Source organism: Acipenser ruthenus, chromosome 40, assembly GCF_902713425.1.
Source record: "Acipenser ruthenus chromosome 40, fAciRut3.2 maternal haplotype, whole genome shotgun sequence".
Classification (NCBI taxonomy): domain Eukaryota; kingdom Metazoa; phylum Chordata; class Actinopteri; order Acipenseriformes; family Acipenseridae; genus Acipenser; species Acipenser ruthenus.
In genome coordinates, this window is record NC_081228.1 from 360,001 (window position 1) to 383,855 (window position 23,855).

At 44.7% G+C, this 23,855-nt stretch overlaps 1 protein-coding gene across 1 annotated transcript in view; it reads left to right on the forward strand.

Moving 5' to 3' along the window:
* Positions 1-23,855, forward strand: part of LOC131696737 (rho GTPase-activating protein 32-like) — a 30,973-nt gene that overhangs the window by 1,824 nt on the left and 5,294 nt on the right. Inside the window, exon 2 of the mRNA XM_059009947.1 lies at positions 20,917-21,018. Within this exon, the coding sequence (XP_058865930.1) occupies positions 20,942-21,018 (77 nt within the window). The 5' untranslated portion in view covers positions 20,917-20,941. The remainder of the gene's footprint in view (positions 1-20,916; positions 21,019-23,855) is intronic.

Consider the following 23,855-nt stretch of genomic DNA (forward strand, 5'->3'; position numbering starts at 1 on the left):
TTTGTTTTAATAAGCTGACCAGGCACCTCAGTTTGTAACTTGGTCCTCCTCTTTCAATCCAGTTGCTGGACGCTGGCACCCTGACCATCTGTATGCAGTTTTATCTTCGGTCTCCTTGGTACACATGCATAATGTTTAGGAGATGCTGTGTTACAGGAGGGGACGCGTTGGATATCTTAAGAAGGCACCTATTGTATTTACTGCATGACTGGTTTCACTGATCAGCAGGAATCATACTGCAGGCCAGCGATGTCTATGAAGCTCCTGTGAAGCACAGCTAGGAATCCTCTCTGCAGTCCATCTCTGTTCTCCAGCGACTCTTTAAGTTGACTGGCTCCATGTACGATGGCCAGTTTTGCAATCGGTTGATTCGGGTTTTTAAATCCTATAATGCTAAATGTCTGAGTCACTGCTTGCATCTTATCAATCAAATCAATCCCTTCGACCCTTGAGCTTCCGACTGCTTTGGGGGTAGAGAACGGGAGTTTAGAAGAGGATGGGGCTTTCAGCTGAGGCGTCAGCAATTTGGAATGGCCTGTGGTGTCTTGTTTTTACTCAAGACTTTCTGCTTTGCTGTTGCAGATGGGCGAGTCCTGCACAGCAGCTTTTGGCGTTTGCCTCGATCATGACAGATGCCGTACGGATGCAGTCCTGTTGTTGAAGTGTGTATTCCAGGCTCATGCAGCACGGCCGAGTGGTAGAAACAGTTCTCTTTCTCCCAGTCAGGTTTTTCACCTCATTGAGCCTTTGGTTCAAGGTTCCCAAGCCATCGATGTTCAGAATATTATATTCTCATTCAAGTTCCATCCTTTTGTCATTCATTTATATGCTGTCATAAAATATGCGCAGGGTGTATCCACGAAGGCCAGCGTGCTTTGCAGGGGCGTCCTGTTGCATTTCTCCACAGAGTGCTCTAATAGTTTAGTCAAGTGGGGGAAAAGGACTGTGATGATTGAGTGACCCTCATCATCTGGCTTTCAGTTTAGTTATTTATTTCAAATGATGAAATGATTTGCCTGTATTAGAAAATGACAAATGTGTTCAGCAATCCTATACCGTAGCATGCAGACCATGCTGAACCAGTGTTGGTGCTGCAGAAACTTATAGGTTATTTCAAGTCATGCTACTGAGTACACTTACTTTGTGGAAGCCACGCTCTTGTTCAAAGTAGGCCTGCTCTGTATGCTTTAAATTGCTCAGTAGCTGTGGGAATTTCAGAGCTGCTGTACTGCATGTTATTCCTTTGTTTAAATTTCAGTGTTTTAATCTAGCTGCTTTAATCAATCAGCCACAGTAATTATTTTGTTTTAATTGTACAACTGCGTGCAGCTGTTGGCTTCTGCGTTGTCCCCCGGGACGCCCTTGTAAACAAGAAGACTTCACCCTCAAGGATTTGCCTTGTGAAACAATTCAAATAATTTCTGTTCTCAAGTAAACACACGTTAAAGGAGGGGGAGAGGTGTAGGAAAGAGAATCCGTTTTTAATGAAGGTACAGAAGACCAGTCGGACGCCCTGTCAAGGTAATGGCGTGTTCCGTGGACCCCCATCTTTAGAACACACTCATTAGGAATCTGTTCTGAGTTACCAGGTGAATGCAGTCTCTGCCCCAAGATTAATTGACCCAGGATTTGAAGCTAGGAAAGTACAGTCTGATACTTTGGATTTTACAGAGGTTAGATCAGGAAACCATTCACAGTGCAGTGTGATGGGACTAGCCACAGTGTACTGTCTTCCTCTGTGGCTGACAGGGCATCAGTGTTACCTATAACCAGGAGCGTTACCAAAGGAGAGTCTGAGTGTAGTGTGTGTGTGTGTGTGTGTGTGTGTGTGTGTGTGTGTGCGTGTGTGTGTGTGTGCGTGTGCGTGTGTTCATCTTGCTGTGTGTTTCATGTGTACTGCAGTGTGTGTGTGTGTCTTGTGTTGTGTGTGTGTGTGTGTGATTGCGTTTCTGTTTTTCTGGGTGTGATTGTATAGCTGGAGGAGTTTTGGGAATGTCTGCTACATCTCTCCCCATCCCCCTCACCAGAAACAGGGCCTCTTTTTGATACAAGCATTCATAGTGAAAGGGCTGCGTTTCCTATATAAATACTCGTCATACATACGTGCACACCGCCTCCACTTTAAAGAGGACCCCTAATTGGGGGAGGGGTCCCCACTCCTCCCACCCTTCCCATGTCTCCTTTTAAAATGCAAATTGTGGCTTCCTGCCCTTTAAGCCGAAGAGGGACTTTTCCCTGGGAAAAACCATTTCTATAGAAAAGTATCAAAAGAGACACTGCAAACTATGGACCGAGGGGAAAATGCTTTACTTTCATCCACATGGGTCCACTTGTTAGTACACAGCTTCGTTCAGTACTCTGCCATTGCCAGGGCTTGACAAACATGCGCCAAGAGTCCAAACTAATAATAAACTTTCAGGTTTTCTAAAATGGCTTAAATAAACCACTTTTATTTTGAAATAGCTGATTGTTGAAATTGGTGAAAATGTGGTGTTGTGTTTGAAAACTATACTGTAAGTATGTAAAAGTGGAGCCAAATTATAATGATGTTATGTAAAAATACAGCATGTTGGCGTCAGCGCTTCCACGTACTACATTAACATGAAGACTGACTCCCTGCAGTCGGACCCTGCTCGTAACTGTGCACGCATCTGCATTCCACTTTTTATTTAGGGCTGGCAGATTTGCCGTTCGTTTTTGAATGAAGGATTTGCAGTGAAGGTGGGTGTTAATCTTGTCAGATTTTAGGCCAGAAAATAGCTGGATTTGAAACCTTTGCTAAGGCAGTTGCTGGGAGCGTGTGGTAAACTCAGAAATTCATAAGCGTTTGGGTTATTTTTGGGGACTGCTGGAATAAGCCCTTTTTTTTCTATTTATCTGTAACAAATCCTCCCTTGAGGGGGTTAGCAGATCAAAGAAACCGGCACGCAGTTTCTCTGCTCTGAAGATACAGTACTCGTGCGCTGATGGGGAAATTTAATTGGACATCTTCTGCACATTTTGTCCTTGTTAACTCCATAACCTCCATCTCTTTCATTCCCACAGTACTGTAAGCAAGCAGTAAAAATACAGTGTTTGAATTGCTTCACTCATCAGCACCAAGACTGGGAACGACTGCTGAACAAACCTTTATGGGACGCTATGGAAAGATGCTGCAGGAAAAAGGACGCTTTTGAAGAATATATATATATATATATATATATATATATATATATATATATATATATATATATATTTATTAAGCATTGGACAGTGTTAAGAAGCCAGTTTAGTGTACACACGGGCGTGATACGTCACCTAGTTTGTTGAAATGCTTTGAGGTAGTGGGGTGAGGGGAATCGTTCTCTGTAGACTGGGTGACCTTTGTAAAAGCAGCTCTTTGCATCAGGATTGAACGTGAAGTATCTGTGCGGGCTGCACTGGCTGATGGGATACATGCTGCCACTTAAGCAAGAGTAACCGGCTGCAATCGTCGGCCAGGCTGCAAACGTGCTCAGTCATGGTAACCCTTTGGGAAGATGGCTTAGCGATTGTGTCCCGTAATGTGTTTGGAAAGGCTCTGGTCTCGGATGGTCAGTCCAGGCACTAAACAGATTGCGGCTGGCAGGCTGGGGGTTGATGTGCTGAGGGGAGATCAGTGAATCAATTAGAAACCAAGCAGATGTCCTAGAGATTTTAAACCAAGGAAACTGGGTCTGATTTGTGTGCATCAAGCCCCCCACGCCCTCATTAAAAACACTGCCTTCTTGTAATAATGAAGTCCGGACGGACCATTTCCACACGCTCCCTCTCCAGTAGCACACCCAGGCATTTTGGTAAAGGCGGTAAGGAAGCCAGGTACTTGACAAGGAAATGAATGGAGATTTCCTTGGGTGGTAAGAATGATTAAATCCTGTTTGAGGGTCTGCAGCGCTACAGTGCTGTCTTTGTAAGTAAAAGACTTCCTCTGCATTGTTCTGCATGTTTTTTTTATGTTCAGTTGTTTTACATACTGTCATATTTTAAGACAAACTGAATCAAGCTGCCACACACTGTTGGGAAAATTGTTTGTTCTGAATCTCTGAACACCCAGCCAAGTGATAATGAATCATTTTGAAAGCAAAGCGATCTGCAGTTGCTAAGTGAATTTGACGCAGCGCAAGGAAGGAAGCTGCACATACAGTAAGATATTTCGGCAGGAGAGGAATACCTCCGGGCTGTTGGGCTGTGAATACTTTCAAGTGATGATGACACCGTTCGCTGCTGAGTAACTGTGCTGTGACTCGAGAGAAAGGGGTGGGGGGTGTGGGTGCCCCAGCTAGCAGTGTCAGTGGAAGGGCTGTGTGCTCGGGTGCGGACAGGGAACCTGTGATTATCAGCCATGTATGACCCCATTGAAAAGCTTTCTGTTCTGTTTTATTCCAGTATGCAAGGTTTAAGTTGCTCTAGTTTTGCTGTGTTACTTGGGGGTGGGGTGGGGGGGTAGGGTTTTGCACTGGAGTGAAATGCTTTGTGTTGTTTGTTTTTTGGTGTGTGTGTGTTTGTAAGAACTTGTGTTTGTGTGATGAACCAGATGTGTGTCAAGTGCTTTTGAGACGTCGTATGTCTGTGTGAAAGGTTACAGTAACAGCAGGGTATTTTGCCTCTTGAAATGAGATGGCTACAGACCAACGCATTCAAATTTAAGCTGACTCATTTATTTTTTAGGGAAGTACAAATTACTAACCAGCTTCAGCTGAATTCAGTCGCTCCTCACTGAGTTATTGACTGCTTCTGAATCTCAGTAACATGTGACTGCTGTAACGGTTTTGAGAACAGATACGAATTGGAGAAGTTAGTTAACAAACACGCCTTTCATATGTTTATTTGATGCCTAATACATGCCTACAGTGCATGTGTCTGAGTTTGTCTTTCAGGGCACATGTGTGTGTGTGCGTTGAGAAGCAATATGTTCGATGGCAGGGAGCCCCGTACAGTGTGCGGTTTCAATCCAGTGCTCAGTTTTCCGAGTGCCAAACTGCCGGATATTCAGTTATCCCAATTTCTGGAACGGCTGCAAGCCGACTCTTCTGTAACCACGAGACAGATGGAAGAATACAGATTGTTTAAATATCTTCAAACGGAGCTTGGGCTCTAGGTTTGTTTTGTCGTTCTTATTTGTCAGTCCTAGCTTTTTTTCACACAGATGGGGACTGGCTTACCACAAAGCAGCCCTCAGTCTGCTCGGTTTTTAGACGAGGCTCTGCCCAGGTCCAAAGGGTTCTGAAAGGCCCGTCACGCGTGCTAAACAAAATAAGCAAGCAGCTCAGAAAGCCTGGTTATGCTTGTCGGCCTGCTGCCCTGGATTTAGATGCCATGTTCTGTTTATTTATTTTCCCAGCATTAGTCATTTATTTATTATGAATAGGGGTGTGATTTTAATATATACAGATGGACTGCAGGCCACATACCTGTCTGTAGTAATAATACTAGCTACCGCTGGGTTCGTCCTGTGATCTCTTTCAGCACTCCCTTTTCCAACCACTAGATCGGATTGGAAGCTATTGAAAGAGCAGTACAGGACATAGTATCTATAGGAGGCTGGAGTTCACACCGCTGGGGGACGTTGTTGGATTAATGGAAGGATCTTTGAGTCTTCCTGTCGCATTGCAGTTTGACCTGGAGGATGGTGAGGGAGCATGAGAGAGAGAGAGAGAGAGAAACAGTCGCTAGAGAAGGCGTTAAACCTCTGTGCAAAAGAGGAAAGCTGGTCTTCCGGCAGACTGAATGGGGTAGAATAAGATAGGATTTTGTTCATTTGAATTTCTCCCTGCTGTACCTGCTTGCTAGGAAGCGTTTCTTTTCATGCTGGCATTTCAATTGTGTAATCCTGTTTATCGGGATGCTTCGTACTGATGTCCTCACCAGGGGTTTCGCGTGATCTGAATAAACAGCATTTCAGAAAAAGAGCTCCCTGCACACTGTTGGGTCTCAGTCCGCTCTTGGTTGCTAGACTTGCAGAAACACCCCATTGAAGTGGTGCGTCAGAAAGGCCCTTTTCTCCTCTGGGTCAGCATGCACTGTGCAAGGTAATGACGGCCCTCATTGAAATATATGGCACCCTTGAGCCAGTGAATAAAGTAACCTCTTTAGTCTGTACTAATGGTCTGGGTCCAAGAAGGAAACGTCTTTCAGTTTCGGACGTTCCATGGTCCCCTTCCATGGTCACCTTCTTGCTGGGACTCAGTTGAGCGCGACTTGATTTCCAGGCTCTCTGTATGAAACGAGTAGAACTCCCATCACAGCGCTTATTGTTTGCACCCAACTAGTGGTGCTGCAAAAGGGACAAAGACTGTGTTAACCTTTGACCTTGCCCCTGAATCTGAAGAGGGTATTGTTGTGCAAAGCTGGGCTGGGCTTGGCTCTTCGCACTGTGCATTCATTTACGTTAGGGAGCGTCTCTAAACTCTGTTTAGTTTCACCAGTGTATGGGGAAAAGGTGCAACAGATTTTTTATTTTTATTTTTTCTAAATGTATGAATTGGTAGCAGAACGTGTGTGGGAGAGGGAGAGGGAGAGGGAGAGGGAGAGAGAGGGAGAGGGAGAGAGAGAGAGGGAGGGAGAGAGAGAGGGAGAGAGAGAGGGAGAGGGAGAGGGAGAGGGAGAGGGAGAGGGAGAGACCACACTGAGGATACCAGAAGTGGAAATAAAGATTTACAGCACCCCTGTAGCTCTTACATTCTCAGGGGTTGCAGGGCACCCAGCACTGCCCCTGTTATATTTTGTTTTAATTTACATACAGTTTGTTGGCTCGTAGTTTTCGTACACAGAGCTATTTCTTTACTATTCCTCAACGTGCTGTACAGGCTACAGTTTTTATAATGCTGCTTTTTCCAACAACCAAAAAGACATTGAAAGACGATTGGATGAAGTGAGGAAATAGAAGATCTTTTTGTGTTTATATTTAAGCTGCTCAGTTGCTTTCTGCCAGAGTGCTTGCAAGACTCTTCCAACACTCTACGTTTTGGAGTCATGTTTGTTTTTTGTATGAGATCTCACTTTGAATTCTCATGGGGGTATTTCTAAACACATTCAATGTCAAAGAGTTGCTTTGTTTCTATCTGGTTTTGAGCCTGTGACACTGCGGAGGAGAGCGCTGTAGTTTTGGCAGCAAGCTGGAGTTTCTGATGAAAGACAGGCAGGCTGATAAATCCTTGTCTAAACCACATCAAGCAGTGGAGAGACAGAGACTGAGGCTGCTGCTGCTGCTGACGACGAGCTCATTACGAAGACTGCAACAAAGAGAAAGATGAGACACATTCAAGATTAAAGCAGCTCCTCTCCCATGTGCAGGAATGAGCGCTGAGCGCTGGAATTAATAAGGAAGAGAGAGAATGTGGGAGAAAGAGCCTTAATTAGATCTGACGTGTATTCAAGTGTTTTCCCTCTGATTGACTGTCTCAATTGAGTGGGCCAGCTGCTTACCTACTGTACACAATCACACACAGACCCATCCTCGCCTCACTTCCTGTGTCACTCAGGGGCTGAATTCTCAGCCGGGATGACCGCACAGATCACACTGCTAACCTACTGTACACAATCACACACAGACCCATCCTCGCCTCACTTCCTGTGTCACTCAGGGGCTGAATTCTCAGCCGGGATGACCGCACAGATCACACTGCTAACCTACTGTACACAATCACACACAGACCCATCCTCGCCTCACTTCCTGTGTCACTCAGGGGCTGAATTCTCAGCTGGGATGACCGCACAGATCACACTGCTAACCTACTGTACACAATCACACACAGACCCATCCTCGCCTCACTTCCTGTGTCACTCAGGGACTGAATTCTCAGCTGGGATGACCGCACAGATCACACTGCTAACCTACTGTACACAATCACACACAGACCCATCCTCGCCTCACTTCCTGTGTCACTCAGGGGCTGAATTCTCAGCTGGGATGACCGCACAGATCACACCGTGTACAATAGATGCACTGTGCTGTAACAAGTCATGTAACTCCCTACATGTGATGGTTGATAAACTTTGTAAAGCATTTCCCTGCTTTTCCGTGAAAGTCTTTGAAATTAAACGCTATTGTATGTGCAACAGAACTCCCTGATCCTGAAACAATTGGCCATGGATAAACTAGTTCAGTTATTTAGTTGAGGAGCAAGAGAATATTTATTGTGTAAAAACTGCCAGCTGTCCCACGAGTGATGAGTCATCTTGTTTTTATCCTTATAGTTTCATGTAAGGAATGTTAAAGCCAATGTTGATAAAAGAGCCTGAAGATTCAGGTCGATGGTGGGTGTTAATAACTCACAAAGACGGCAGTTTGTAGTATTATTATTATTATTATTATTATTATTATTATTATTATTCACATTGTCATTATTATTATCAGTCGGATCTGCAGCATATCTTGTCTCCTGAATATTAAATAACCAACACATTTTCCTCCCAGGCAGGGTTCCCTGACAGCAGGGCACTGATTAGAGATGTTGGCAGTCAAGCTAATCCCATACAGGTTTAATAGGATTGAGATCTGTCAATCAGGCAGGACAGGCTTGCATATCTCCTCTCAATCTCCCAGGTGGATGCCGCCCTGCCTGCAATGCACCGTTTCTTTCCAGACGTCCCCCATCCGTCAATGCAGGGGCTGAATTAATTGAGCGCAGTGTGGACGTGCACTATGAGACAAGCCCCATGCCACGCGGAGATCGACCTGGACTAGCGTCTCTGGATTGCGTTAAGAAGTGTACAATACTCCTCATGGACCTTACTGTATTAGCCCCAGGGGAAAGGCTAATGGCTTTAGACTGACAGTGCAGTGTCGTGGAATCGTTCTCTAAGCCAGCCAGGTCCTTGTACTAGCTTTATGGGAAGTCATTAGTCTGCCTGGTTCTCCCCTATGCATTAGCACTGCATTAGAAAGCATTAACTCGTAAAAGTGCGGGCTGAGTGGTAAGGAGTGTTTAACAGGATTGAAACGGGATGGTTCCCCTGAGTAAATCAGCAGCTACTGTACTTCCTTCCCTCTTCCTGTTCCAGTCGTCTCCGCCTGGTCGAGGAGCCCGGCTCTCTGTGCTGAGCGCGAGGTAATGAGAGAGGGAGCACTCTCTTTAAATATGCTTTAATGGGTTAGACTGGATAGCCAGATGTTGAAGGAGCCTGGATTAATGTGTGTGTCGTTTTTTTTTATAATGGACTCTTGGAGAACACCCTCCTCCGGTGCTATCACATTACAGCTGACCCTTTCCTAAAGACTACTATTAAAATACTGATTGATTACTATATTTGTACTACAGCAAAGTATACTGTTCATGAATCAGGGTGTGCAGTATTAGTGGACTGCCCTACTTAGATCTGCAGTGTCAAACAATGTGCTTTATTGTAAATCTGGCTGACTCAGTACTTTCTTCCTTAGTTTGCCCCTCTGTACTCCCTACTTCAACTGAAATCAGACCTTTGTTAATGGCCAGCTTGTTTACATTCCCAAAAGGTAGTCTCCTTTGCCGGCGCGCACGCACACACACGCACGCTTCCTCTCTCATTGAAGCCTTCTTGTGAGCCCTGACTTAAAAAGGCATGCTCCTTCTACTACCTGCAAAAGCGTGAGGTTATACTGCAGGTGCAAGCTGCACAGAAGCCCAGGAGGGGGAAGCGAAATGGATAGCAGGTTAGCTGAAGTTCAGAATGGTGATCTAGCTGCCAGTTAACCTGCTGTCTGACCAAGCGCTTTCCACTGGCCTTGTCAGAGTTGTGTTCTCAGGCTTGGCTGATCGCTCTTGCAGGGTTCTCGTCTGTGGCAGGTGTTCACGCAGTCTCTTGTAATAGACGCAGGATCGTCTCCATGCATGCCTCCCTCAGGAGCTGGCACCTCTTTTGCTGTCCTAGAGGGCTTGCGCGAGCCAGCCTGCCTCCTTGTGAAGAGGCAGAGCAGACCAGCCACTGGCCTGTGATAAACATTCGGGCACCAGAATCTCCTCTGGTCTGTCTTTCCCTCCATGCTGGTTTGGGAGGTTTCCGTGGATACCGTCCGCTGTGGGCAGCGTGTGCCTGGTTGAATGAACATTTCTGAAGGTGTGTTTTTATGTTGTTTGAAAGCGTCTGATGTTCTAGTAATTCACTCACCTGCACCTCTCACCTGTAGCTCCATTCACCTGCCCGACGGAAGCTCAGCTGTTTGAAAATTCCTCACCTGCCGCGTCAGAGGTTCTCGTTAATTGATTTCAATGCTGGAAATTTGAAATCCCATACGTTCCGATGTTAGAACTGCGATATTCTAAATGATACCAGGTGACTTGTATTGTCCATTGTTATGGTGATGATGACAATGAAAGCATGTCCAACAACCTTGGAATTTCATATCATTAGCTTATCTGACGTGGGCCGTACAGTTAACCCAATGTCCTGGAGAGACATGAGAACAATCAGCCCACCGGAGCCCATATCGTAGAACTGCAGTACATGTCGCCTCAGGAACGAGGACTCCAGGCTGTCTACTATCAGAACCTTTCGATTCGTCTCTGTCTGGGTCGGGACCGCCTGCACGTCTGCTTCTGATAGGTGTGTCCCACTGATTCAGATAGTGTCTGGTGCAATACCGCCCACTGGTGCCTTTGAAACAACTGCTACTAATGAATAACATTACCGCTGGGCAGGAGACCTTGCATATTGATAACATGATATTGTTGCTTGGTTCTGTCCAGACAATACATTTGCGGTTGATCAGGGGTTAAGTGTATTGAGGACGTACTGTATTCGGGTACAGAAATCTACATTTACTGTTATTGCTGCCCTGTAATGCAGGTGTGTAACACGATGAGACCCGATAGCATTGCCCATGCGTAGAAAGAAATCAAATAAATTCAAATGCAGTTAAGAAAACTGCTCCCAGTTTGTGCTGTTGGGGAGGGGAAGCGTAATAGATTTCTTTAAGTAGCAGGAGCTCAAAGTATGCCTTCTGTTTTCAATAAAACCTGCCCACGCTGCTAATTTGAACATGACATCTGCTTTTGTGTGTGTGTGTGTGAGTGATGCTGTCGAATGGTCTTCCCAGCCATTTACAGTAGACATGACAGAACCTAGACTATAGAACAGATTGTTTTCTTTGTGAAGACTATAAATCGACATGCTTTAAAATCTGCATCAGATAGGGGTTCGCTTTGTAGAGCAAGATAAATCACTATTATATACATTCTCTAATGGAGATATCCATCAATCCATGTCGCGTGTGCACCATACAGCAATACCTTCTCTCTGAACAGAAGTTTAAATACAGAATCCAATGGACCGTACAGCAGAAACACTCCATTTAAAGGCTTCCTCTCAGTGCAGGGGTCGTTTCCGATGTACGATACGATAGAGACTCTTTTTTTTTAAATGCATTCGTAGTTATAAGCTGTTGTTGAATGAACATGTATTTAAAAGTTCTATTTGATTAGACACTTTTGAAATGACGATTCTTGAACTGGAAAGTGCTGACAAGCGCTGGAATCCGTTGGGTTTGGCTGAGCAGTGTGTGGGAGTGGGCTCTCAAGTTCACACGTCCTCCCTTTCCGCAATGCGAGTCAAACATTCTTCTTTCAGTTATAGGTCCTAACTGATTTCCTTGTAGTGCAACAACATTTCTCGGAAACAGATCGCATCACAACTTTTCAAGTGTCTCTTCGCTTGCAGTGAATTTTTCCTCTGACTCCAGAGAGCAGGACTGATGCAACTTTGTGATAAATGCTTCATTTTACTTTGCTTCATTTTAGTACCTCATTGATGTACGTGAACCACGGTCGTGTTTTTCCAGGCAGTGATCCTGCTGTTGTAGAGTTTTTGGCTGCCCTATCATTTGCTGTTTTGCAAACAGTTCTGTAAGGAAGCAACTGTAATCCATGTTATTGATGATACTTGACAACAGTGAGTAAATTCAATCAAACATATTTATTACAGCGCACATAATTCAACTGTTTGCATTCAAAGAGTATTGGTAACACAGAAATGCACAGTTATTGCAAATTATACCTCTAGACTTGGTATAATGGTTTTAGTCTAGCATTAAAGTACAGTTACAGAATAGGTGTGTGTGCGTGATCTACCTGGGCTGGTGGCCATTCTTTCAGGTTAAGCAGTGAAGGATGTCATCGGGAGTCTCCTGAACAGCCCACTGAGTGTATCCACTTCGGAGTATTTATATGCTACAGCTATTCTGCCAAGTCTTCTCTATCACCCGTGTGCAGTTCAGTCTGCCACATACACAGCCTTTGTGCTGTCCACTCTGCTGTCTATACAGTCTTGATGAGACCACACTGCCTCCCAGTCACACTGCTTCCCAACCTTCAGCTTGAGCTACTGGGGCCACACTGCCTCCCAGTCACACTGCTTCCCAACCCACAGCTTGAGCTACTGGAGCCACACTGGCTCCCAGTAATTCAGGCTGACCACTAGACCCCGGCAGCCTCCTGGTCCCGTGGCTCTGGCTTCAAGGACAATGTGTCTTGCACCCTGAAACAAGATGCTGAAATAGGAGAGCGCTGACTTGTTGATGAAGTGTCTGGCTGGGTTTTCTTTCTGAGCTTTTCAGAGAGAGAGAGAGTCGTGCTGACGTATCTCATGAAGAGATTTAATCAGCAAGTCCCGTCTGTCTATTGGTAAGGAGAGCCGGTGAAGGAGCAGAGGAGAGGAGATTTGATTACGAACCAAAAAAAAAAAAAAAAACCCTTTCTGTTTTAGAATTAAATTTGAAATGAAAAGCATCAGTCATGGCAGGACCTGGAAAAACTACAAGCAAAGGTACAGTAGAGATGTTTTAGGGAGGTTTGGAGTTGTGTTTTTTATTTGAGGCTGGCATGCTGTTCATTTTACTGGGATTGCTAGACTGGAGTATGAAAGCAATCGGGTTAATGTCAGAAGAACCGTTCCATGACAGAATACTGGTAAACCAATTATCTGATCAAACTTGTGCATTAGGTTAGACTTGTCACCACAAAAATCTGAAGACTGCCTTTTGTCTGGTATCGATGGCTTCTCAGTCTAACAACAAGAACAGTTTATGTGCTTGGCTGTGGGTTGTGATGGTAGTTGGTTTACAGTAAACTGCTCAGTGGTCAGATTGCAGGGTTACAGAGCAATGAAAGCAATTGAATACAAAGAGCTCAATGGTTTCAACTGGGTTGCAGGGTGGAAGAATCCACTGCAACGACTGTGGGATCTGGTTTGGATCTGGTTAGCTCAGAAGCAGTTAAAATGCAAAATGATATCCTCCCATTGCAGGAAACTGCCAAGGAAAATAAAGAACACAAAGGTGTATTCACCAGGTTAAAGAAATACATGTTAAGTACATTCAGTGAAACATGTCAGAGTGCGCGTCGTACACAGTGGTGATGTCAGAGTGCACATCGTACACAGTGGTGATGTCAGAATGCACATCGTACACAGTGGTGATGTCAGAGTGCGCGTCGTACACAGTGGTGATGTCAGAGTGCACATCGTACACAGTGGTGATGTCAGAGTGCACATCGTACACAGTGGTGATGTCAGAGTGCACATCGTACACAGTGGTGATGTCAGAGTGCACGTCGTACACAGTGGTGATGTCAGAGTGCGCGTTGTACACAGTTGTGATGTCAGAGTGCACGTTGTACACAGTGGTGATGTCACATTGTACACAGCTGGACAGCCCACTGTCTGTTAACCGACCTCCGTCAGTTAACAGTACTGTGGCACTGTTCATTTTATTTGTCTTTCTTTGTTTTCAATTCCAAAAGCACTGCTGGAGCATTTGGAGCGGATACAGTTTTCTCAATCAGCTGCTTTCTCGTTGTACTTGTTAAGACCCCTGGATCATACTGCCTTTCAAACTTTCACTCTCAACTCTAAACCCAATCCTATTATAAGAACCTCACAAAAAGAAAAATTCAGGTACTTGATTTACAAAGACTGGATCAATCCCATAGGCCTTTGGTTCCAGAGAAGTCTGAAGCATGTGTTGACATTTCTAACAGTTGCACTCTGTGCTTATCTTCCTGCAAAAGCAACAACAGATTTGTTCTTCTACACGACAGTAGGGAAGCATTTCTGTGGGTCAGTCCGAAGAGGGGCTCTTGATTTTTGAATGCGTTTCACGCAGTGAGAAAGTGTACTGTATGTCTAGTGCCCCTTCACTTATGAAGCAATCTGTCTGGCAGACCAGTTACAGAGCAACATGACTTGTTGCGAGTTTCATCAAAGTCAGCGTGTTGATAAAAACGCTGCAGTTCAGGGCTTTCTGTTCTCTCCGTCTCTCTCTGGGGTTTTGACTGCCCGATCGAAACACCCCTGTGCTGCGCGGGAGACCTGTCTGTGTGAAAGACAAGGAGACCTGCATTTAGAGAGCATGTTCTTCTAAAACCGAGCTCTTACTCCATGAGTATTCATAAAAGAATCGCTTCATGCCAGCTGCCCTACTTTACTCTGCAGGTCACAAAGCCGTGAAAATCATACCTTTATCATGAGGAAATATTTCACTATTCAAGTTGCACGCAGGGAGCCGTCTAAGCAGGTCAGTATGTGCCAGCCGCTGTTTGCGATTGACAAAGATCAGCACTAGCTGAACCAGGTGTTTTAATATTAGACTGCAGCTTGGCGAGTCTGCTGATACTGTATTGTATAGTGTATTGCAATGCATTGCTTCAGGGGTCACGCCTGATTACAAAATAGAAACAAATGATCTTTCCAGGTTTACCTCTTCAGGTAGTTGTTGTTTTTTTGTTGTTGTAGCTTTTAAAGTACTTTTAATACGGACCCTGGTGACTCAAGAAGCAGTGCTTGTGCTCCAGTGTAGTGGGTGCAAAACACAAAGACGAATGAGAAGACTGTGCTGCCCTGTACCGTACTCAACACGGTTTCTCGTGATGCTGTCTCTCTAACACAAATAGCAACCAGTTTAATTGACTCTCCTGAGAGATGGAATTGGGCTTTTCTTTGTAAAGCTGTATAAGATCCCCTCTCTTCATAAGGAGATTGAGAATTCCAAGTGTTTCAATAAGGGGGGCGGGTCGAAGCATAACTAATGATTAATGGGAAGCCTTGTCTGTACCCAGCATTAGTGTGGCACAGAGTTATACACTGGAAGCCGTCTTGGAATGAGTTTCCCACAAGCTGTCCAATGACTCAGCCCCTGATGTCATCCCTCACACTGCATGAGATGGAAGATCCCAGCCAGAATCCAACATGGGAAGGTAGGGAATTGCAGTGGGGGCTTTGTGGGTTTGTGCAGCTGGAGTCCGTGCAGGGCTGGCTCGAGGCAGCGTTCTGTTTCTCAGCTTCCCGTTATTGCAATCTGTGCAAATGGCATTCTTCTTCAAAGAAACACAGCTGTGTTAACCACAGAGTACAGTAGGACAAGAATCTTACAAGAAAAGAACAGTAAAGCATCTTCAGTCAAGTTATTTTTTACTGCATTTGTCATCCCTAAAGTGGCACTGAAGGGCCTGCATACTGTGTGGGAGGCTCCTTCTAAGACCAGACTAGGTGTTTTTTTGGAGCACATACATTTTCAGCATGGAAGTTCAGTACAAGGCAAACTCAGACGAACGCATTTCTGTTTTATCTGGACACATTGCACATTGTCTTGCTGACACAGATTGTGAAGTTCTCTTGGGGTAACAGAAAGATGACGTCCTGATAAAAATCATTACTGTTTAAGGAGTGGTTTGCTTGCAACCAAAACCGCACACATTGTCATGCGAGTCAGTGCAGTTGAAGAGAATCCTGCTGCTGTAGGCTGGATCGATGGACTTCAGTTATTATAAACTGACCCACCTCCAGTACTGTAGGTCACTGTCCAGCAAGCCGGACACCAGACTGCAGAGTGTTCGTTTACTATCCCATGCGTTGGGTGTACTGCACCTTTAACACTGCGCTGGTTTGTTGTGAATGTATTGTGAAGCAGACTGGATCGGAGGGTGCAGTACAATACCCTCCCTCCTTCGCTTTTGTGTTGAATCTGCACAAAGCTGTGGCTTTGAGGAATGTTGAGTTTGCAGGAGAGCCCTCTCTCTCCTCTTCCTCTCTCTCTCTGTGTCTCTGTCTCTCTCTGTCTCTCTCTCCCTCTCTCCCTCTCTCTCTCTGTCTCTCTCTGTCTCTCTTTCCCTCTCCCTCTCCCTCTGTCCCTCCCTCTCTCTGTCTCTCTCTCTCTCGCTCTCTCTCTCTCTCTCTCTCTCTCTCTCTCTCTCTCTCTCTCTCTCTCTCTCTTGTTAATCTGTTGAGCTGGTAGCTTTGTGAGAGCCTGGGAGATTCCCCAGCAGGTTCCACTGCATTCATTCATTCATTTTCAGACAGCCTGGCCAGGCAATTTAAGCAATTGTGAGTCATCGATTTATCCATCCCTGTACACTGCTGCTCAAGATCCTCCTGTAACCCAAGGATGATTTAAAAGAACAAAAAATATATGTAACACAGAGATTTGGTTTTGGTTGATCTGCATATAGTCTAAGATTTTTAGACAAACATTTCTGAAGAACTGAAGTATCTGGACCATGCTGTCGGTTTAGCAGTTGTTTTTCTTTCAAGGTACAATTCTTTGCTTCCTGTTGGTGTCAAGCAAAATACTTTATTTGTTTGGCAGCATCTAGTACTGTAGGTTACGTGCAACAAAGGGCTTTAGAGACTCCTGCAAACAGAATGCAACAGCTGGTTCCACAGTATTGGTGCAAGGTTTGATTACTGGGTTAAAGTTAATGCATGCATTGTTATCTACAAGGTCTACTGAGGGATGGATTGGGTTACAAAACAAAAATGTTATTTTTTTTCAGATAAGCGTGTATGTAGTTTGCCTAACACTGACCCACTGAGTGCCGCTGTTAGGATCTGTTTCCCTGCTGTAGCTGAAAGTTCACAACCACTGGAAAAGAAATGGTGACCTGAACATGCTGTAAACTTGGAAGCACACTTCCTGCAGCACGATTAAGCCTGTAGGTTTACTATTAGGATGCAACAGTAGGGATGGAAGATGTGTTTAACAAGAGCCTCATTGATCAAACTCCCGATCATTTTAATAATATCATTTTGTTGAGAGGAATTCTGAAACCCAGACAGCAGAATTGCAGGTTAAATGAATACTAAGTTTGAAGTAAACATTGTTTTTTTTGTTTTTTTTTTTACTCAAGAAAGAAAACATATATACAGAGCTATATTCTAATACTAGTGTTCAGCGGATGTATCGAAAAAATGAGCTTTGTGCTTCAGCTCGGAGTTTCAGGCTCGGATGTCTGCTTCTGGGGATGCAGCTGCTGGAGGTCAAACTGAGGGACTCCCAGCTGTTCCAGTCCAGACTCGCTGAAGAGGTCCCGAGCCCTGACCCAAAAGGAAATGGAGGATACACTGTAACAGTTTTCATTGTGAAGCGTTCTGCAGCACATGCCCCTCATGATGGGGATTGCTTTTGCACTGCAGAGAGTAACGCTACACGGTAAAGGGAGAGCGAGCAGGGCACAGGAACTGAAACCACAGACCTCCCTGGAGTGGAGCCAACTGGGACAGGCTTTTAAAAGCAGATCAACAGCAAACACAGAGTCACCCGTGCAGTGTGCAGCACAGGATACGCTGCAACTCCAGCCCTGGTGTTCCATTGCAGGGCTGAGCTCTAGCAAGTATCCATGTCGAGTATGATTTTGAATGAGGAAGTGCAGCAAGCCTAGGTCACTGGAATTCTTTGCTTCAGCGATGTGTCTGTTTGGTCCGTATCCGATTCATCCCGTTATTAAACCGGTTCCAGCATGTGTCTTATGAGAAGCATTGCTTGATTTACACAAAGTTTGCAGTTTGCTTTTGAGATTTGTGTTTTTACAGAATTTAAAATTCCAAACGCTGCACTGGTTTTACATGCATCTCCTGTTGCAGATTGCAATGAAGTGAATTAAAAAATCACAGAGATTAATTTTAAGCAAGCTGTAATTATAAGTGTGGTTAATGGAGACATTTAATTATTTCTTCTAGCGAGTCACATCTTTAATGGCCGGTCCCTGAGCAGTACAGTGTATGAGATTTATCCTCCTGACTGGCCATGCAGCTTTAGTTCTCTTTATGAAAACCCCCCCAAAAAACAAAACACAAACCCAGTAGCTGGTGCTTATTAAATACCTGTTCAAAGGTAAGCCTTTTTCCAATGTAATCTTTTTTTGAAGTACGTTTTATAGACAAAAAAAAAAGCCTGAAATGATTACTTTCTTGTGAAGGGCATTCGAAGGTCAAGTGTAATCTCAGAGTAATCAGGGATCAGCACTTGAAATTGCATGTACATTGGAAAATGAAGAGTGGAGTCAAAATGTTTCTGAAGAACAGAAATACCTGGACTTCAGCACAGGTTCAGCAGCTTATTTTTTAATTTATTTATTTATTTTTTTACATGTCGCTTGGAATGAATATTTCATTTGTGGTTGATCCTATATCACTGCTTCGGTCTGTTTGAAGGCGCTGTGTACAGTATCACTACCCAAGACACCACTGCTGTGTAAATTCAGCAAGGCACTGCATCATCACATGCTCTCCTGTCTCTCCCTGAAGGCGCTGCATCATCACATGCTCTCCTGTCTCTCCCTGAAGGTGCTGCATCATCACATGCTCTCCTGTCTCTCCCTGAAGGTGCTGCATCATCACATGCTCTCCTGTCTCTCCCTGAAGGTGCTGCATCATCACGTGCTCTCCTGTCTCTCCCTGAAGGCGCTGCATCATCACGTGCTCTCCTGTCTCTCCCTGAAGGTGCTGCATCATCACATGCTCTCCTGTCTCTCCCTGAAGGTGCTGCTGGGTGCGTTGACGTGCTTCTGCATGCATCCATCCTATATTTAGCATGCAGCCTGTTCCCTCTTGCTGAAATACTTGCTACAGTATTTCAGAATTCAAAAGGTAGCCTGGCTGCTGCTGTTTCCCTGCTAAAGCATACGCATTCATCAACAAAAGGCGTCTTCATTGCCGTTGTGTTTTATTTTTAAGATGATGAATGGTTGCCTCCCTCCTCTCCACCAGCAATCCTCAGACTTGTAACCAGTAAGACCTTATCCCGGCATATCACTAGCGACCCAGTGACTGACTTGGTCAGCCACGTACAATGTCAAGCTGTGCCCAGGAGCTGTGTGAGTAGTTGTTGATGCCACAATAATATAAAGCTACGGATGACAGACAAAAATGGTTTCAAGCAGAGATCTGTAATAGAAAGCAGAAGGAATAAAGATGACCCGAGCCCCCCCAGAAGTTTCAGGACAGTACCGTTTTAAAAGGATTCTCTCTACAGCAGGGTGCAGGGTGCAGAAACTGTGGCAAAGGGAACCAGCATGCAATGCTTTGAAATGAGACGCAGTCCATTACTGGCCATACCCGAGTCTCCCTTCCCTGCTGTGCACAGGTGCACTTTGTTCCTGACCGTTCGACAGGCATCATTAGCGCTAAACAAACCCACACTTACCAGCCCGTCGAGGACAGGCTGCTGCAGGATTCCAGAATTCAGATAGAGTTCGCTTTAGTATTACTGCAATGGATTTGAAGTCTTTCTCTGTGTGTTCATTGATTGAAAAGTGTGAGCCTCTCGTACTGGTCTCATTAAGAGAGTGTGCTTGTGCTGGTCTGCGTTAACCTGCACAGGTGAATTCAGTGGAAATTGTTGGCTACAGATACTGCAGGTAGAGATGTCTGTCAGTGATAGCTTCGCTAAGGAATGCTTCTGGCACTGTGTTTTTTTGTTGCTGTTGTTAAGTGATGTAGCGAGGACATGAATAAATTAAACAATTGCATTTGTGTGGGGTTAATCTAAGAAACAAATAATACTGTATTTATTTATGAAAGCTTAATGTTGTGAGATTCACTCATTTGAACAGAACCGACTTAACTACAAACATTAACCATAAACAACATACAAAAAATTATATTGTGGACTGCTGTGTTCTGATTGCATGCATTTTTTTATATACAGGGAAAACACAGGTTTGTAAACGAGTGTTACCAGCATTTGATTTGTTCTTGTGTTTAAAGGGCTGCAGACTGCCCTTGCCGTGAGCCTGCGGAGCACGCGGAGCACTCTCTTTTGAATGAGTCCCAGTGTGTAACACGCTGGTGTGTTTCAAGGGCTCTGGCACAGACTGTGTTGGTTGCTGAGGAGTCTGGCTGTACTGTAGGAGCAGTGGGGCTGTCCTTGAATTGTAAATCCATTCCATTTAGAATGCAGACGTACCCTTCTGGAGATCTGATTGGTTGGAATCCCAGTTTCTTGTTCCGAACGGGTTCTATAAAATGACAGTGCAGTAATTTACTGCAGTATGCAAAGTTTTTAAAAGTACTCCTCCCTCGTTGTTTCACTTTTTATCAATGCTTTTGTTTTAATAATTTGTATGAGCAGGTTTTTGGGGTGATTTTACCTTTTTAAAAGGATGTAAAATAAATAATAAAGTTGGATATTATTTGTCTGTTGGTCAGGACACCATCAGCGGGCAGTTTTCATGATTATCAAACTCTATAGACGTGATAAAAACATTTTTGAACTCACTCTTTGAGATTCATATTTCAATTTTTTTTTGCATGATAAAAAGAAGTGATAGTTATTCAGGAATGACTTTCAGGAAGCGTTCATTTTAAACAAGGTGGAATGGGGGAAGTACACTGGAATGATCCACATACTACACAGGAGATGTTAGGTAGAATATTCAAGGGAATTTGCTCTATCCTAATAGTGTGCGATCCGAAGTGGTGCCAGATCTGTTGCTCCAGTTTCTGGGCTCCAGTGCCTCCTGAAGGAGGTTGTTCTCCTGTATGCTGGGTTGTATCAGAGGATGGTGTGGAAAGGGTTAGCTGCAGTAAGAGCTGTGTTTCTTCGCTATGGTTGGAGCTTGGTTGCTAACAGCGGCTTCATTCCCTCTCTCTCTCCCTCCCTCTGCCTCTCCCTCCCTCTCCCTCTCTCTCTCTTTCTTCTTCTCTCCCTGACAGGCTGCTTCTGCAGTGAGTCAACAACATGGAGACAGGCAGTGGGGCTGCAGCGGCGGCACTGGGATCGTTGGGAGCTACTGGGAGCCACGACAATCCTGACAGGTAGGTCAGCCTGTGTCCTATCCCAGGCCGGAGCATTGCACAGCTTCCCTGTGTGAGCCAGCGAGGGAGGGGCATTCATATATGTCATCGCATCTGGGTTGAGTCTTTCTGTTACAGTACAAGGAGATCTGGGACAAGGTTTGATGTGCGTGCGTGCGTGCGTGCATGCGTGCGTGTGTGCGTGTGTGTGTGCGTGCGTGCAGACTGACTCGGGGAAACACTACTGTATTGATGGCAAAGGAGGACAGGCCTGTGTAATTACAAGCATTGGGATATATTTCATTGATATAAGATAGAGGTGGTGCTACTTTTATTATGGCTGCCTTTTTAATGATTCAATCAACTCTCTTTAGATCAAACGAATGTGTCCTCTTAAGTTCTGCTTTTTTGAAGAGGCAGGCATGGAGGGATAGTCCTGTAGCTGCTGAAATATTAATAAATGTGACTGGCTATAATTCAGTACTGGCACCACTTATTTAATTCTTGCCATGTGTGGTTAATAAGGGCTGTCAGTAATGAAGCGTTCTGAATTATTATTTATTTCTTAGCAGACGCCCTTATCCAGGGCGACTTACAATTATTACAAGATATTACATTATTTTTATATATAATTACCCATTTATACAGTTGGATTTTTACTGGAGCAATCTAGGTAAAGTACCTTGCTCAAGGGTACAGCAGCAGTGTACCCCACCTGGGATTGAACCCACGACCCTCCGGTCAAGAGTCCAGAGCCCTGACCACCACCCCACGCTGCTGAATTCTAGTAAAGGAGCTGGGATAGCTACAAGCTCACTAGAACTGCCAGGCCTGCAGAAAAAGCCTGAGAGCCTGCAGAAGGCATTAGCATGCAGGAGTTTAATGTTAATGCCTGCCCTGCAGAGATTCAGCAATGAGGATGAGTCATGTTTAGGGCTCCTGTTACATGAACTGACACTTTACTGTAGTACACTGCAGGCACAGCCACTCAGGTGAGTGCAGGCGCTCCACCCAGGCTGTTGGCATCGGCATTGCAACAGTAGGCAAAAAAACCCAGCCTTGTTAGTGACGCACCCCATCGCTTCATTACAGTATTCTCCTGTCTAAAGAGATGAGTGGTTGTGCAGTGTTCACTGGCTTTGTGTACGGATCGGCTTTATGATCCAGTGCCTGTTCTCAGGTAATCACCAGTTAGTTTGCTTCCCCATGTAAAACAAATACTCATTTACACAACCGGTTTCTAACCGGGGGGTTTAAAGCAAGCTGCTCCACTCGTGTCCTGTTAGACGAGTCGTAAGTAACACAAGCGTGTTTGTTCATAGGAGTTCAGAAACAGGCCGGGAAGCTCTTCTGTCTTTTTAAAAGTTGTACAACATGACTACAGCAAACACAACTCCATATACCTGAAAGAGTGGGAGCAGCCTTTCCAGTTAGAACTCCATACCGTGCATCCTGTTTTACTGAAACCCCGGGGCACGTGAATGACACACAGGTCTGTACTGTATCTCCTCCGAAAAGAGCAATTAAAAAAAAAGAAAGTCCACTGCTTGCATTGATAGCCACCTGGTGCTCCTGCACTCCCAGTGCCCGCCGCTCTGCTTGCACAGCACAGAGAGGCTTAGGGACTCTTAGTATCTGAGCACAGAGAAGCTCTATATAATTGATACACCTTCAGAAACTCTGAAAGGTGTTCTGCTCTCAAGCTGTCAGACACTGATTTGCTGCAAGCACCTACAGAGGAGACTAGGAGCTTTAGATTTCATATCTGTCACAAACAGTCATTCGTCCTCTTTTTATAAAGCATTTTCAGAAAGGAGACGTCTGATACAGTACCGCTGCCTGCTCTCGTAGTTCTGCTCTGCACTTTCATACAAAGCGTATGCCTAATTTAATACCAGGTCCAGAAGTAATAGAAGCAAAAATCCCAGGCGCTGATCTACTGTATTTCGTTTGAGGCCCCGATATGCAATACTGTCACATTTACATCACGAGAGCCTTGTTTCCTCTGCGTCTTTCTCAGGGGGTATTAATCATTTAAATAACGCAGAAATGTGATTTCCCAGATGTGCTGGTATGCACTGAGCGGGAGTCGAATAGAGTGGTAAATAGTCATTTTCATGTAGCTTCTTAGGGCCATATCTTTAGATACGGGCTAAAGAGGCATGGCTTATTACAGGGGCCAGGGAAAGAGCTAATCCTTCAGGATCCGTCTTCTTATTAAAGAGCCTTAAGCCAAGGAGACGGTGTCTTCTACAGCACGTGTTATTGTAGGAACATTTCAAAGGTATGGACTAGGAATACATGTTTTAATTCTAAGTGTTTAGCCAGCCCAGAAGGTTTGTTTTAGACAGACAGAGTCAGACGGTATTTGACAGTAGTTTAGGTTGAGTCTTCTCGTCCTTGTTATTTAGTAATTCTCTTTCATATCCCATTATCTGTCGCTGGAGTGAGAGGAGAGGGTTCCAGGGCACTCTGTCCCGTTCCACCTCAATTAACCATTGGCTGTATCCTCGGTGCCACCCAAGTAATTGAACTACATGCTCCCTGTTAAACTGTAAGGGCTCTTTTACTGCAGTTGGTATTTACAGTGCTAATGATGCAGCGGCTCGCATGCTGCTTAAAGGAGCCTCCAGGGACCAATCGCATTCAGCCTGGATTGGAATCACTGTCGGCTCTGTGTGTGTGTGTCATGTGAGGGGGGGTCAAAAAGTTTGAAGGCGCTGCTTTCTGTGCCAGCATCCAGGTGGGAGGAATGCTTTTGTCTTTTTAAATAAAGCTGTTTTTTTTTTGTTTTTTTTTTCCCAACTCTATATATTTAGACTCCTGTTTTTTTTTTGTTTTATTCTTATCTGGATGTG